Source organism: Triplophysa dalaica, chromosome 12 (genome assembly GCF_015846415.1).
Source record: "Triplophysa dalaica isolate WHDGS20190420 chromosome 12, ASM1584641v1, whole genome shotgun sequence".
NCBI lineage: Eukaryota > Metazoa > Chordata > Actinopteri > Cypriniformes > Nemacheilidae > Triplophysa > Triplophysa dalaica.
The window spans coordinates 19,676,453-19,694,268 of NC_079553.1; the positions used below are offsets into that span (position 1 = coordinate 19,676,453).

Below are 17,816 nucleotides of genomic sequence, written 5' to 3' on the forward strand. Positions count from 1 at the left end.
TGCAGCCGTGAGCTACTTGACCCAGCCCATAACCTCGCAAATCTCGCGATAACAGCAACAGACTGGCAATGATCCGTGTACGCTGGGTTTCACGCTGGGGAGGGAAAGGCGCTATCTGTCACCTCTCGCGATACTTGCGTCTGTCGCTGAACCGTACGCGGTGGGAGGGGGAAAAATGGCCGCTCGCGGAGCGACTTTCGCAACGATGAACGACACAAACACAAACACTACCCTCTCGAAATGTGACAGCTGACCAGAACCGACACCAGCACATACATCGGCGGATGGGTATCGAGGCCGGTGGCGAGGGAGGAGAGCAACGACAGGGGTTGTGTTTAATCTGAGGGAAAGAGGCGACTTAGCTATCCTGCTAACGTTAGCCGCGCGCTAAACTGGAGCAGAGCGAACCAGAACAAAATAGACGAACCAGACCAGAACAGCCGCTTTTTCACTGCTAGAATGAGCGGACCGAGTCAGGACAGCGAACCCGAGGCCAAGGTGCTTCATATTAAACGTCTTTACAGGTAAGAACGATGAAGACAGGCCGAACTTACAGGAAACACCTGTACATTTTCACATGATTTATTTCCATGCAACATCTTTCACAAGATAAATGTTATATTAGAGTTTAATTGAAATGTAACGTTAAAACCGACTGTGTCGCTATCATCGGCGTGTTCGTCACGAATAAAACAGTCTAAACTGGAAATACTTTGTTTTACATGTGTGCACTTGGTTATTGCCATTATCCCTATATTTAATTTACCTGACGAATTATTACATTTAGTCATTTAGCAGACGCTTTTATCCCAAGCGACTTACAAATGAGGTAATTTTTTTGGTAAGGATGTGGTTAGTTATGCATATATTGTCAGAACTAACATAGAGATTAGTGCGTGTATAAATGGAAATACATATGAAGGATCAGAACAGCTGATAATCATCTTTAATCTCTAATTCATATGTCTTTGTTTACACCTTAACCATATAACTCAGAGAATAAGTCTTGAATAGAAACGAAAACATTCACAACGACAAGTTAAACTTTAAGTGTTATGTTTTTGCATAATTTCTAACTGTTAAGAAAATAGATTTGACTAAAAATAAGCCCTCAATACCATGCGAACTACAAATTGACAATGGTTTTGCAACAGCATCCAAAATTTTACCTTGGTATTTATTGAAAAATTGGTTAAACGGATTGTAATAAATCTGCCAGAAAACATAGATATTACACTGTCACTATAATAACACTGGATGAATCTTATAAAAACATGTCTTGGTCACATTTAACATGATATTTATTCATAGTAAAATGGATTATACAAAAATGCTCATAAATCTGCCAACAACATGGATACTACACTAAATATTTGATACTACACTAGTAAAAGCATGTTTACATTTTGTTTGGCAAGATGAAGATTGTAGTTTTATTCTGGAAACTGTTGAGAGACTTGATGGTATAGTTCACCCAAAAATAAATACTCTTTCATCATTTACTTAACGTCATATCATTCCAGACCTGGATGACTTTCATTCTTCTGCAGAACACAAAGTAATGTATTTTGAAGAATGTTGGTAACCAGACCACCCTGCTGACCACCAGGTCATAATGAAACCAGGGTGAATAAATGATGAGAGAAGTTTAATTTATGGGTAAACTATCTTTTTAAGTGTTTAATGCTAGCCCACCACAAAAAAGTTGTCCTTTTAGTTGTGAGTTTTTATGTTTCAGGAAAACATACATTTTAGTACAACAGTACATCAGATTAAACCAAATGTTATGTATTCTCAATTTCATCATCATTTTTTTTTTTTTTAAGGGCTGTGGTGGAAACAGTGCACAAGCTGGATGTCATAATCAGCAGTAAATCATCATATAGGGAGGTGTTCAAACCTGAGAACATCAGCTTAAGGAACAAGTAGGCATAGTTTTACTCTCTCTGCAACTCAAAACAATTTTATAACCATCTGTCAATTCAAACTTGCATCTTTCAGCTGCTTAAAAAAGTATATGTTTATTTTTCCTTCAACAGATTACGGGAACTTTGCGTGAAGCTGATGTTCCTGCATCCTGTAGACTATGGGCGCAAGGCAGAAGAACTGCTGTGGAGGAAGGTCTACTATGAAGTCATACAGGTCATTAAAACCAACAAGAAGGTAACGTTTCCTTGAACTGTTCACGTATTGTAATTTAGAGGTGCTCTTGCATTTCCGGTCATGATAAAATGCTTCCACACGCTGTCTCTGCAGCATATTCACAGTCGCAGCACTCTGGAGTGCGCCTACAGGACACATCTGATTGCTGGGGTGGGCTTTTTTCAACACCTGCTGCTCTACATCCAGTCACACTATCAGCTGGAGCTACAGGACTGCATCGATTGGACGCACGTCACTGACCCACTTATTGGTGAGACATGCTTTTCATACTTCTATTACTGGGTTAGGTCATTCAAGAGCTTTGTATTAAATTGAATCAGAATGAACTGCAAGGTATAACTCACATGACTTATTGTTTTTTCTGGTGACTAGTGCGTAAGAAACCTGTCTCAGCCACCCCTAAAGAGATGGAGTGGGCCCAGATGGCATGTCACAGGTGCCTTGTGTACTTGGGAGATCTTGGTAAGTGTGCTGTTTAATTGACTCAAAACGTTTGGAAAATCCTTAAACTGTGAGTAAAATCCTTAAAATGTCCACGTTATTGGAAATAAATGCGGTATGTCAATGTTTGTAGCACGGTACCAGAACGAACTGGCTGGAGTGGAAGCTGAGCAGCTGGCCGAGCGCTTTTATCACCAGGCCCTGTCTGTTGCTCCTCATGTCGGTGAGAGATTCATCACTTCTCACGTCCTCCAGACACATTTTCCTGGCATTGAACAGCGTGCCTTTTTATGATTATATCTTTCGAGCAGTGAATTTTAAATATGTGAAAATATTAAATGACATTTTATGTTTTTTTACTTTGATTTGCTTGTCTCTTACAGGAATGCCATTTAATCAGTTGGGTACGCTGGCTGGAAGTAAATTTTATAACGTTGAAGCTACTTACTACTACCTGCGCTGGTAAGGAAACAAGCCATCTTGTTTGTTATTAGGCTGGTTGTGGTTAGCCGATTCCATCATTCAAAAAACAACTATTCAATAATGAATAAGTTGCATACTTACATATACTTAAAAAAGTATATTTCTGGCTACTTTGTAGTTGTACTGAGTATTAAAGATATTAGCAACTTTTAACTCTCATCATGACTAAATTTTTTAATATGCATGGCTGTACACATGCTATGAAAAAATCTGTCTGTGCCAAGAATACATTTGCCAGTGTAGCACGTGTGTGATACAGTTTTGCACAAGGATTAGACAGAGCCGCTTGTTTGTGTGAGGCGTGTTTGTCTGGGTGCTTGTGTGTGTGCGATGTAAATCAATGGTGCACCGCTATTTCGGTTGTTTTTGCATTTACAACGTATTTCCTTGCTGCAGTGATTCCATATTTAGAGCCCTGTGATTTCCGCGATGTGGAAACAGGGAAGTAATAGCGGAGGCTAAAATATAATATTTCACCTGCATGTTTTGCGTGAATGTGAATGAGCTGCACATTTAACATATTACTACACACGTGTGTGACGCTCGTGCCTTTGTCTGCGTCTCACTGTATGAGGTCATAAACTCTGATCTGAGAGTTTATTACGTAAGTATTTCACTGTTAGAGAATAGCTATGGTCAACCAGACACTATTTGCGGCGACCCGTCAAAATAAAAGTTTGGTAAACTTGAATAATAAAGATAATAAATAATAATACAGATCTCTGTTTATAATTTTCATCAAACAACAAAGGACGGGCCCAAAAACACTCACTGATATTAAAGGAATTAGTTATCTTATAGGAGTTGTTCACAACCAATAAAGGAAGAAAGTAGCTTTAAGAAAGATTTGCTTTAAATATGTTGAAGTTTTGAAAGAAAGTTTACATATAAATTAACAGTTATTAAATCACAAACAAAGATTTGTATCAATTTCTTATTGATTTATTAGTGATTCCTTTTTCTTACATCACCCTACAACTCTGGTGCTATCAAATTAAGGGTTGGTACAACTAACTGAATAACTTGGTAGCACCAGTGCCATATCTCTCAAGTTTTAGTCTAGAGCCCTGCTACAGAAGAAGCAATATTGCCATTTACAGGGCATTGAAGGTGCTATATCTTGTGCATTTTGCCCTTACTTGTTAACATGGTTTCTTTATGCGAATGCGGGTGCTTTATCAGGTAGTTGACATCCCTGGTGTTTAATGTGGCAAGAGAGCATGACTACAGCTGGCGATAAGGCCAAAACCAGCATGTCCAGTGCAAAAAGGCTTTGACGTTTGTAATTTTACATAACATTATTTTATTTATCTGTTTTACTGAAGAGGGCTTTTTGAAGGATTTTTGTTTCCTTATGAGCAGTTAAGCTTAACTGAGACTTGGGTGTTTCACCTTGATTTGTTGCAATTTTTAGCTGTTCAGTTTGATGAGATGAGCTCTCCTCACGAATCAACTGTTTCTAGTTTTTCACGGACATGTCTCATAAGTGTTGAGGAGTAGTGCTGCTTTTGCCTACATTCAGTATGAGTTAAATACTCAAGGACTGTTAAAATCAGAGATTCTAAGATTTTTACTCAAGTCGTTTTGGAATTTGTGACTTGTAACTAGGGATGCACCGAAATTAAAATTCTTGGCCAAGGCCGAATAAAAATGAAACACTTGTCCGAATACCGAACATGTCTTTTTGTATTTGTTCTTTTTATTTAGCCAATTTTTTTCACTATTGCATAAACTGAATGGTCAAAATGTGCTTTTTATATTTGTCATTCTTTTCAATATAATACAATATGACTTAAAATAAAATTGAGCAAAACAAGAAGGATACGTAATGTTTTTTTGAATAGCCTATAGTTGGTCTATAACTGATTGCTGAAAGAATGTACTGTACTCTGTAAGCCTACAACAGAACACTTCATTAAAAAGTGCCATTCAACAGTATAAGCTAAAATATAAATAAACAAAAACTTTTGGATTTTTATGGGCTACACTGCAAACTAATTTAATGAAAAAAACACATTCAAGCAATTCTGACTGACAACCATTTCAGTTCACGTCTCTCTCCAAATTTCGCCTACAAGCTGACTGTCACTGTTCTCTCAGAAGGTGCACTTCAGGCATGGATGCACAGAACATGCTTAGAAAAGTTGTTAAATACAGGGAACTGTTCTCAGACTGCGCTTGCGACCACTGATTGATGTCAAAGGATGTCATGACGAGCGGCGGGGCTAATGTTTGTCAGACCGCCCGCTCCAGTCTGAAGTACACGAGTACCGACCGGTAAAGACGCTTTCATTCAGAATTTGACTCTTTGAAGTGGTCCAAACACTGTCGACATATTTACTGCATTAAAGCTCTCTCTCTTTCTCTCTCTGCGCTGATTGCTGCTTGATCGTATCACACGTCATGTTTCTTTTTTTGCTATTCTGGTTGCCCAACCTTCGGTGCATCCCTACTTGTATCTTGTAATGGAGTTATCTTCACTGCAACGCATCTGTGCTTTTCCTCAAGTATGGTTTTCAGGTACTCTTTACACCTCTATTTTCTACAAACTCCTTTGGGCCGGATTTCTCTTTAGTACGTACATAAGTGTGTCATTGTTATGACACAGTAGTTTTTACTAGAAAAGACAATAAATGGCTAGAGAGAGATCTGAGAAAGCAGCATTGTTTAATTAGTTTACATGCTGTTTTTCATGTGATGTGATGGTGTAGTTACATAATCATTGCGGAAAAATTAAATAATAATGATTATTTGTCACACAAACACAAGTTTGATTGATGTTCAAAAAATGTGATAACTCTGCATGATCCTGACAGACTGGTTTTCCCTGTTGAACAGTATTCAGTCTGAGACTCCCTTTGATGGGGCCTATGGGAATTTAAAGCGTCTTTTTGACAAGGCAGCCAAGATGTACCATCAGGTGAAGAAACAAGACATGAAGAAACTGTCACCATCACGTCAGAGGTGCGTTTCTTCACTTTTAGATGGGGATGACTATAAAGAAATGCTTTTCAAACTTGAAAGTGATAAACATATTATTGTCGGGTACAGCAGGGGTTAGCAGCCTTTCTCTGCTACTTTCCTTAAATGAAAAATGTATTTTATACTAGAATTTATAATAGAATTATTTGTCAACAAGATCACAGTAAATTTTGTCAGTAGCTTTTACTAAAGAGGCCTTACATTTTGCATTCTCATTGAGGTGTACAAAAAAAAATCAAATATCGGATAGAATTTTTCCCTAGAAGGGCACTTATAGGGGAAACACAGAGATAACATCTTTCTCACTTCAGGTCAAAAGACATCAAGAGACTGCTTGTGAGCTTCATGTATTTGCAAAGTCTGCTGCAGCCCAAGAACAGGTGATTACATTCAAGACCTTCATGCAGTCATATATATCATACAAGAAAAAGAAATGAGACATAAGATGGCCGATAACCACTTGTGTGTTAAGTCTGATGGAGACGGAGCTGACGTCACTGTGCCAGTCTGTGCTAGAGGACTTTAATCTGGTGCTGTTCTACCTGCCACTTCCTGCTCACGGGAGCCAGTCGGCCAGCGAGGAGGAGGAGGAGCACGACTCAATCTGCTCTGTGCTTCCTGACAGCCTCATATTCAAGATGGTGGTGACTTGCCTTATGGTGGTGCACAGCTTGAAGAGAGGAGGTAAATATGGATTCTAATTCATGTCAGGCTGAAGTGTCACATCATTGATGGCCAAAATGAATCATTAGGTCCAATTGACATGAATATATGTGTACTAATGTTTTTTCAGCCTCGAAGCAGTACAGTGCCTCCATCGCCTTCACATTGGCTCTGTTTTCACATCTGGTCAATCACGTAAACATACGACTGCAAGCTGAACTGGATGAGGGCGAGAGTGGCGTCCCACCCCTGCGCACGGATAACACGGGTACAAGAACATTGCACCACTGTTTCTCAATTTTCTGTTGGTGATACGTTGATGCACTGATGACATTTTGACACTTTAATTTGGACAATTTTGATAAATAATTTTTTTAGTATTTACAGTTCCAGTTGTCTTAGAAGAAAGGACAGCATTTTGTCAGGAGCGGGCCAATGATGGCTTTAAATGCTGTTTGCTAGACCACTCACTTTGATCATGTGACTTCATGCATTTGTTCTTAGATGAGCCTGAGGCAAGAGATCCCAGCAGCGCGACACCATCTGAAGACAGAACCCTGCAGAACGGCTCCCTGGAGGATGAAGAAGAGTTTGAAGATGAGGTGAAAGAAAATGAAGACAAGCCTACCGGGAACGGAAGGAAGGTGGAAGTCACGAAAGGAGTGGAGAAGAAGAGGTCACCGGAGGAGAAGCAAAAACAGAAGAGGAAGTTCTCGCGTCTTTCCATGCTCCGCCGCCGCCGATGCGCTCACAAGGAGGATGAGAGCGACCTGAGCGAAGGCTTTGAGAGTGATGAAGAGGAGGACGAGGAGGATGGTGTGCCAGTGGACAGTCTGGGATCATCCAAGGTCCAGATGAACTCTTTAGGGAGGGAAGGACGAAGGGAAACGTCTGCAGTGGATGGCAGGTGGGAAAGCGGTTCGGAGGAGGACGAAGGAGGCACGGCCTTTGACGTCGAGACGGATTCTGACATGAACAGTCAGGAATCTCGCTCGGACCTGGAAGACATAGAAGATGCGGAAAATGCGCCGCAACATCAGCAAGAGGAACATGAGCAGCCAAAACAATCTAGAGAGGAGAACTCGACCCCGCCAGCAACCAATGGCCCTCTAGTGTCTAATGATGCCAGCATCAGCAGTAACCTTCAGGCCATGTCTTCCCAGCTTTTCCAGTCCAAACGCTGCTTCCGGCTTGCTCCCACATTCAGCAATGTGCTACTCCGCCCCCCAGCTACCACTAACCCCACCCCAGACTCCAACCCCAAACCTTCCCAAGATACCACACCCCCTCCTGAAACCACTTCCACTACGAGACCAGAGCTTGTTAACGGAACCAATGATAATAGTACGTTGTTTAAGTTTGATAACACATTGACATACCCTATTGTGATTGGTCTTTTATCTAACATCAGTTATGTTTTCTATACTCAGATGCTGAATCTGATTCGGAGGGCAGCGAACACAGCAACCAGTCGATTCGCAGTGAGAAAACCCTTTCTGAGCGGCTTGAGATTCTGACCAATCAGGGTCTTATTCAGATAGTCAAGGTCTTTTTGGATTGGCTGAGGACAAACACTGACATCATCGTGATGTGCGCACAGGTACGTCGATCTACATTTGCAATCTTTCTGAAGTAAACCGCAGAAGCACAATTTTAGCTTCCTAGCCAGATGTTTATATGCACACTGAACTGTTGTCTTCACAAACAGAGTTCTCAGAGCTTGTGGAACAGACTCTCAGTCCTGCTTAACTTACTACCAGACGGAAACAAGGTGTTGGAAGCAGGTGAGAGAAATATTCCAAAATGTCCAAATATTCTCTTTAAAGGAACAGTTCACCCAAAAATGAAAATTCTGTCTTACTCACCCTTGAGTTGTTTCAAATCTGTATACATTTATTCGTTCTGATGAACACAGACAAAGATATTTTGAAGAATTCAGAAAACGGTTCTTGGCCACCATTGACTACCATAGTAGGAAATGTGTTAGTCAAAAGAACTGTTTGCTGTTCTACATTCTTCAAAATACATTCTTTTGTGTTCAACAGAACGAAAACATGTAGAAATCAAGCGTAAAGCGTTAATTCTGGCGGGTCACGTGAGTCAAGCTTGCATCAGCTGATCCTCCTCTACCTATAGAAATATGACTCAATCACGGCTTCGGTTTTAAAATTCATTCAGCTAATAGCAGCTTATACCGTTGCTCAGGATCAAATTACCCTCCTCCATCCCCAGCTCCACATCACCTTTACAATCGGAACTCAACTTCTGTTTTTCCTTTTCATAAGTCTACACTACATTTTAATTACGTCTTACACTTAAATGTCTTTAAGAACTAATGACATCTGCGTGTTCTGTTCTGTTTACCCTAAGGGTGGGTGTCGCTGCGAGTTCCCTGCTCTTATTCATGCTGGCTGCATGGATGGGCAGAGAGTTTTGCCCAGAATAGAATCGCACCACCAATCTAAACTGTATGCTATCTAAATCTAAAATTATCATTTTGACGGTAGTGAACCTGACAGAAAGTAATTTTTCCTACTATGGTAGTCAATGGTGGCCAACAACTGTTTGGTTACAAACATTGTTCCAAATATCTTTCTCTGATTATCAAAACAGAAATGTATACAGATTTGGAACAGCTCGAGTAAATGAAGTGGGTGAACACTTCCTTTAAGTCATATGCTTAAGAAGATAATTTCTCTGGATCTCCTACAGATCTTGTTCTTAATAAGGAGGTGACCAAACTCCTGAATGAGTCCGAGCGGCCCGGATTGGTCCAGACGCTGCTGTTGCCCGAGGATCTGGCACTCCGCCACCTTCCTGCGCTCAGCTCGGCCCATCGACGTCTGGATTTCACAGGCCAGAGACCTTCTCTTAGCCCTCTGGAAGAGGTAACTATATCCATGTTATGGGCCTGAACACTGTGATCACCTAGACATCATGACTGGGATGACAATCCCACGGTTTGAGCATTCAGGCATTTGTTGAAATTCACATATTATATGCTCATGCAAGCAATTCAAAATGTAATATATACAGTAGTACAGCTCGCCGAGTATCAAGTTAGAAGGTTGAGTTAGTTTGGGAAAATGTGGCATTATATTGAACTGAAATGCAGACTCCTTTACTGAGTCAGGATATAGATATTTTGTTTTTATTCTAGTTCTACATAAACTGAGACCAATAATAAAGAAAGCTCATATTTATAATTGTATGCCAAAATAAAATAAAAAGTCCTCTTCTTGAGGCTTACTGATGTAAAGTATGTCTTTCTCAAGTGTTATAATGTAACCTAATGAATCGTTAAGGGACAAACAAGTATTTTCTCCCAGATAATTGGGATGCAAAATAAATTTTTGCATTGTGTACACATATTTAACATTCAGTCAATGTTCTGTGAAGTATCTCATGTTTCTTTTTTCCTTCCCGCTGCTGTCCAGTGTGTGGTGCGCTTGTGCTGTATTCGCAGCTTTGGACACTTCCTCACTAATCTCCAAGGCAACGTGTTGCACTTCAACCCTGAGGCGGGCATCTTCACCAGCATCAGCCAATCAGAGCAGGAGAACCTTGTTCAACAGGCCAAGGCCCAGTTCCGCATGGTAAACACATATATATTTATTTTTAATTTAAGAAATGCAACCAAAAAAAATGTGGGTGTAATGATAACTTTGCGTTAATCTAGAAACTTTTCTCTCAGAATGTTTTGAAATGACTATAATACGTTAATATATCGTAACATGCCTTGGTTTGTGCTCTCAGTAGTTGTAATGGTACTTAATGCATGCAGAAATAGCCATGGAAAGTGCCTCAAAATGACAGGGTCTACACAGACACGTGTGCTGCAAAGAGAAAGAGGTTTTTCATAAAACCTCACCGCATTTTTGAGCTCTTGCTTGAGAGCTGTATGTTGCCAAGCAACCGCGCAGCCCTTACGGGTAGAACAAATGATGCTTGAAGTGCCACCTTGCTGTGCCCGTGAAGAGGCGGCTCTTTTTGCTACAATTTCATTAAAACCTTCCGGACCTGCAAATAATAAGAATGTCTTGCAGTTCATGACAAGCTCATAGAAATAAGGCTGAATTCAAGAGAGGGACTCCACTATCACCCCATCATCATAACCTGAGCTCTCTGACACTATTGTTAACCAAACCCACATTTTTTTAATGTTTCAAATATGTGTGTCATTAATTTAGGTACATTTAGATTGTGTTAGATGTCTAAATCTGAGCTTTTGCATGTATGCTTATAAGTGTGTGCTGTTATTCTTATATGTGTGTGTGTTGTTGATTATATTATTGCATTACTCTAAAAGAAATGAGAGTAATATAATGAGGTGTTGCATGGAGGTTATGTTGACCTCGACTCTTTTGATCCACAGGCAGAAGAGGAAGCTCGTAGAAACCGGCTCATGAGAGACATGGCCCAGCTGCGCCTGCAGGTCAGACCAGCTTCCCTGTTTATTTTTAACTGTCTTTAATGCCTTTTTTGTTCATAAATCCTACACTCTCTTAATTGGAGCCATAATGAATTGTTTCCCTGTCTGCCGGTCGTCTTCCGCGCAGTTGGAAGTCTCTCAGTTGGAAGGAAGCCTGCAGCAGCCCAAAGCCCAGTCCTCCATGTCTCCATACCTGGTGCCAGACACCGCCGCTCTGTGCCAGCACCTGGGTCTGCTCAGACAGCTGGCTGCCAGCGGCTGCTTCATCATCATCATTCCTCGCACAGGTCAGCCCACAGTCCTCCTGTTAGCTGATTATTCCAATTTTGTTGTGCAGTGGTCTTAGAAAACCCCGGGGAAGTTTAAGGCCTAGATAAATCATCCAAATTGACTAAAATATACTTTCTTCCGGAAAGGCTTTGCTATAAAATATTCCATAGATACAGAGATTCTTGAAGCCTTGTCCGGGCCAACAAAATAGCTTTACATTTACTTATTTTCCAAATGCATAAAACAAATTTAATCTGATTTTAAAACTGTACTTAAAATAGCAAAATATGATTTATAGGGGTGGGAATCGTTTGGTCCCTCACGATTCCATACAGAATCGATTCTTTGGGTCACGATTCGATTCAGAATCGATTCTTGATGTACTAATTAGCATATTTAAGATCTCATCGCGTCACGTTTGTGTTCAGAGTCAGACTAGTGTTGGTACTTTGGCTTCTACTCTTAGAACGTCACATATTATATTTTATTACAACTGAGTGCCCAGCAAAGCCATTCTCATTGACATATTCTGCTGTCAGATATTAGAGGGGTCCATAATGGTCCGGTCACGACCTCATTTGGGAGAGAGAACCGCGTCGCGTGTTTACAAACCATACACACAGTCAAGTCAAATTAACGTTACACAGGACAATGCCTTCGCATGTTTACAAGTCACAGACATTGCTTTCTAATAGTGAACGGACAAACGTGTCACAGTGACATTGCCTCAGGTCCCTGGGGTCTTACTTAATAAATAACGGTACTTACAATGTCTTTATTTGCAGCATTGCCTCATTCAGTGTCGATGATTTCTATTGAAAACTAAATAAATCCATTGCTCTCTTGTCTCCCGTGAGCCTGAGAACATTGTTCAGTGTTGGTCTGTGCAGCCAACAACAGAACATTTTTAAGCTTTGCTACTTTTGCCATGGTGTTGGAACTTCACAGGTGCGAAAACAACAATGGCGACGGCGCAACGGGTGGACATGTTCAGAACAAGGGGCGGAAATATTATAATAAGAACGGCTGCTTACGTCATTAGGAGAGCGATTTCTGAAGCGCTTGTTTTTTCACAGGCTTGCAGAGATAGGCACACATAACAAAAAGTTAATGATTTGTCTTTTTTCACGTTTTCTGAGTTGGCAGAGGCACAAGAGACCGGATTTTAGCATTTAAACATGGAAAAAGTCAGCACTCTTAAACAAGTGTATAATAGTTATTAAACGCGACTCGTTAGTGCTGTATGTTAAACGACACATCGTATGACAAAATCATCAAACACACATACATTAAAAGAGCGGTAATTATATTATTAATGACTTATATTAGTGTATTAGTCCTGTGCAAAGCACCCAGCGCATCCGTCTGGCTAAAAAACTGCATATTTATAGAAGTATGTTATATTCTTCATTCTAAACAGGGACAGGTTTTGGGAAACGCTATTTTGCACTTACTGACAAGACAGCTGCGGCATAGTAAATTGAATGGGCTGTTTCTCCCCGCCGCTCACTCACTGCACAGAGCAGATGCAAACAAAGACCATCCTATTTCGTTTATCTTGCAGCTCTTGTATGCTCCGCTGTGTTTGCGTGTAAGGGTGCTCCGATCAGAATTTTTGGGGCCGATAACAATCTTTAGAACCAGTATCTAGCTGATACAATCACCGATGACCGATCACAGGATCTATTGAAGCCTTCTATTTATCATGTAGAATTATTTGTTTAACTATTTCAAACAGTGTATATTACCTAATGAATTAAGAGATTGAAAGGAATCATTAATTGACAACTTGCACATAACATATTCCACTCCCTTTTAAGACACTAAACAATGATAGCAGCCATAGGAACAGCTTAGAGTATAACATAGCTTCCTGTTTAATATTTATCTAAAACAACAGAATAAAACAACCCGTACAAACTGCAAACTTTCAGGAGTGGCAACCACATTTAAATGCAGGAATGAATGCCCTGATAGTTCCATGTGTCCGCTTTTGTGATGATTGACACACTAGTAACCATAGCAACGTTCTGGAGTCTTATAGCTGTAAGAATATAAACTGTTTGGTATAGGTTATTTTTCAGCTAAGATTCGCTTTTGGCCATCATTTAAACTAAAGTACCTCTGACAGTTGCGCTGTGTTTTGTTGGAGAGCGCTCTTTTGCAGTGTTGCTGTTCATTTATTTTTAACCCCTTTTATGTTTTTGGGGGGGATTAGATTGTAAAGCTCGACACAAAAATGGTCACTTCCGGATATACACAGGAAGGGCAATGGCTATAAGAAGATTGCAAAGATGTTAAACATACCAAGAGACACCATAGGAAGCATCATTCGCAAATTCAAGGCCAAGGGCACTGTTGAAACGCTACCTGGTTGTGGCAGAAAGAAGATGCTGACTTCGACTGCTGTGCGCTACCTGAAGCGTAGAGTGGAGAAAAGTCCCCTTGTGACTGCTGAGGAACTGAGAAAAGATTTGTCAGATGTGGGTACTGAAGTTTCTGCTCAGACAATACGGCGCACCCTGCGTAATGAAGGCCTCCATGCCAGAACTCCCAGGCGCACCCCTTGCTGTCCCCAAAGAATAAGAAGAGTCGACTGCAGTATGCCAAAAGTCATGTGGACAAACCACAGAAGTTTTGGGATAGTGTTCTGTGGACTGATGAAACAAAATTAGAACTGTTTTTGGCCCATGGATCAACGCTATGTTTGGAGGAGGAAGAACAAGGCCTATGAAGAAAAGAACACCTTGCCGACTGTGAAGCATGGCGGGGGGTCAATCATGCTTTGGGGCTGTTTTGCTTCTGCAGGTACTGGGAAGCTTCAGCGTGTGCAAGGTACCATGAATTCTCTTCAGTACCAGGAGATATTGGATGACAATGTGATGCAGTCCGTCACAAACCTGAGGCTTCGAAGACGTTGGACCTTTCAACAGGACAATGATCCCAAGCATACCTCCAAGTCCACTAGAGCATGGTTGCAGATTAAAGGCTGGAACATTTTGAAGTGGCCATCGCAGTCACCAGACTTAAATCCGATTGAGAACCTCTGGTGGGACTTAAAGAAAGCAGTTGCTATGCTTCACGTTTAAAAGCTGTTATAACTGTAAAAGGATGTTGTACTAAGTACTAAGATTGAATGTCACTTGGGGGTTGAATAAAACTGATAATGATGTGAGCTCAGAAAAGACATTTGTGGTTATTTCATTATAAATGTTATGTTATATTTGTCTGACCTACACGTGCCTCTTTGATTTAATTGTAAGCAGGATGACTGAATGATCATAATCAATGTCAAACCGACCAAAACAATCAATTTCAGTGGGGCTTGAATAATTTTGAACACAACTGTAAGAGTCTTTTGGGTCTAACAATAGAAATTATTAGTATTTTTAAGGTTTATTTTGGGCTTGTCTTAGTGTTGTCATCCCTTAAGCGAAGGGCTAACGTTAGCCCCGTGTCAAATCTGTGAAAGTAAAGACTTTGGGAAAGAAATTACTTTTTGGTTTTCTAGCACCTCACATGCAGACGAAAAAATACGTTTAAATACGTCATAAAAACAGTTATTGAGTTTGGTTCCGTACACATTGCATATAGTTTTGGTAAAGGCTTTGGTCACTATCATTTTTCTGGGGTTAATTCGAAAGTGGAATGCAGTTATCACTCTGGTAGACCAATTTGTGTACTTGTATTAGTTTACTTCAGACTGCAACAAAAAGGAATGACAGCCAACCGACAGCTGAGTGAGAGACTAAGCTGAGCGGTCCAGACCTCACGCAGCTCGGTCTGCACAGCCCAGCAGTTGAATACACCTACAGTCTACACGTTTTGTGTCATTTCGGCTCTTTTGATTGGCCATTCTAGAGATCACTGATCAAGCTATTTAAATCTGAGTGCATGACCGAGATTAATTGTGATCTCTTACAGTAATTGACGGTCTGGACATGCTAAAGAAAGAGAATGCTGGAGCGAGAGATAGCATCCGTTTCCTGGAGGCAGAGTTTCGGAAGGGAAACAGGTACATTTTGACATCTGCAACAGTTATTATATTGCAGGAATCGTAGTGTTCCAAAGTGAAGTGAACTGCCATCTACATGGTTTTGTAGCTGATTATGGTTATATGCGGTGCCCTAAATTGCTTTAAGGCAATTCCAGCATTACTTTATGGATTTGTGATACATTTTTAATCAACACTTGAAATATTTTTTTTTGAAAATGTATTTATTACCAATATATTGAATTATCTGTTTATATTTTAATAAACTTCTGATGATAGAGTCCAGACATCAGAAAATATCAGACATAAATTTTAAAGAGGAATAAATTAATGCGTAATGGATGTGTAGAGGGACACTGATTATTTAACATGGGTAACATAAAATAGTTACTGTATTTTCATGTGCTCGTTTATGAGGAATATGGACCGTAATGAAAGACACAAAAAAGACTTAAAAAATTTGATCGATTTTCTGCCTTAAGCTTGACATTTGCATTGAATTGCCCATTAGAAAGCTTAGAAGGTCACAACATTTTAGATTCTAAGAACAGCTTTCTCTCATATTATCATGCTCCCTTTAAAATGCCACAGAAGAGAATTAATGTAATGTATTAAATTCTACCCATAACACAAAAATTAATGTTTTGTGTGAATGTTTGTCACTTGTGCCACAGGTACATCCGCTGTCAGAAAGAGTCGGGAAGAAGTTTTGAGAGGGATAAATTAAAGCGACAGGATGTAGAAGCCTGGTGAGATATACACGACCTCCTGTTTCAGTTTTAAACACTGTAGGATTGTCTGCAGACAGAATCTCAGTGCTACATGACCCGCATGTGTATTGATATCTTGGATTGATCTTTCTCACAGGCACCTGTATAAGATGGTGGACAGCTGTCGACAGCTCACAGGATCTCAGAACAACGGAGACGAAGACACGGCAGGGATGGTGACCATTTTGACGGGACACTCGGTGAAGGAGATGACTGAAAGATCAGATCCTATGAAGGTCTACACGATTCTCCAATTTAAGTTCGACTTTTACTGTCAAGCCTCTGAATCTCAAACTAACTTTCTGTTTGAAATTCTTTTGTGGTTGCAGGCGGCTGTCCAGGCGGTGGGTACCGCAGGCATGGAGCTGAAGAACATCACAGAGTTCTATAAGCAGTGGAAGGAAATGGGTTGAGAGACAGCATGGGACGCAGGGGTCGGCTCGGCGGTCGGCTGATCACACACTCATTCCCCTCTCTCTCTTTCTCTCTCTCCCACTTTACTGCTCTGTCTACATCTGCGTCTCCAGGACAAACCAGCCGAAGATGCAGATTCGGAAGGAAGGAGGGTGCAGAAAGAGTGGAGAAGAGAAGACAGAGACACAGGGGGCTTTAACGTACAACAGCGCGTCCTCGACCCAACGCAGGAGGGTTGAAAGAAGCAATGGGGTGAAATAAATGTTTAAATGCCCCTGGGGTGTTATAACCAGACATGTATACCTATGAAATGAGTGTATATGTTTTCAAGAGAGAAACGAACATTTGTGTGCATATACACAAGAAACCCACAAATCTAAATGTATAGAGAAATGTCTTTTTATTTTAGTCTTTACGCTACAGTCATGGGGGTCGTGCACTGCCACATAGATGTCTGTGTTTAACCGGCAGGTGACCCAACCACAGGGGTTCAACAACGATAGCACCAGAAATCTGTCGTGATAAAGTTTAGCATTTACTCTTGGTACAATGGGGCTTTTGCTCCCGGGGACAAGAGGATTCAGAATTATGGGTGTACACTTCTTTTTGAAGATTTCTTTTTCTTTCCTACCTGGCCTCCCCTTGTTTGTTTTCTTTTTGCTGTGTACCTTTGTGGTTTAATGTATTGTGTTATCTGTGTATGAACAGGATGGAATAAGTCAGGCTTTTATTTGATTTTATTTTTGTATGTCGTATCTTTGCTGTGCTGAACACAGGAGTGAGGGTCAGGCGTAGAGATTCTTCATGGGTAAGAGCATTCTCGCATTACGGCACTCGCATCACGCTAGGCTGCGCTGATGGACGTGGAGGTGTTTCTGCTTCGCAGATCTAGACCCAGACCTTTACCATCACATTCTCATCGTAATTGTCCCATATTGCACAACGCAAAGAAATAAAATGTATGTGTGATGCAAGTGCGTTAAACAATAAAAAGAGATTTCATCTACAATGTCTCCTTTGTCAGGTTTTTGTCTTTTTGCATTTCGGAGTGAGACTGGGGGCTGTTAAGAGGGCATCAAAGAGAGAAAAGATTATACAGAACAGTAGGCCATCAGTGTTCATTTTACTTCATATTTTAATGTCGTAACAACATTTACAGAATGACAATATTGCTTGTAACAGTCTGTTTATTAAAGATTAGTCT

The 17,816-nt window shown here is 40.6% G+C and overlaps 1 protein-coding gene across 1 annotated transcript; it reads left to right on the forward strand.

Annotated features, from left to right (window-relative positions):
* Positions 1–159: 159 nt before the first annotated feature.
* smg5 (SMG5 nonsense mediated mRNA decay factor) lies at positions 160–17,623 on the forward strand. Its single transcript, XM_056762444.1, has 22 exons — positions 160–524; positions 1,827–1,925; positions 2,040–2,163; positions 2,257–2,413; positions 2,536–2,625; positions 2,738–2,827; positions 2,988–3,066; positions 5,926–6,051; positions 6,381–6,449; positions 6,542–6,753; positions 6,863–7,000; positions 7,237–8,076; positions 8,163–8,332; positions 8,441–8,516; positions 9,445–9,620; positions 10,170–10,328; positions 11,108–11,167; positions 11,292–11,451; positions 15,359–15,449; positions 16,103–16,177; positions 16,296–16,434; positions 16,528–17,623. Exons 1-22 carry the CDS (start codon positions 460–462, stop codon positions 16,609–16,611), a joined length of 3,279 nt encoding a protein of 1,092 aa, XP_056618422.1. The 5' UTR covers positions 160–459; the 3' UTR covers positions 16,612–17,623.
* The last annotated feature ends 193 nt before the right edge of the window (positions 17,624–17,816 follow it).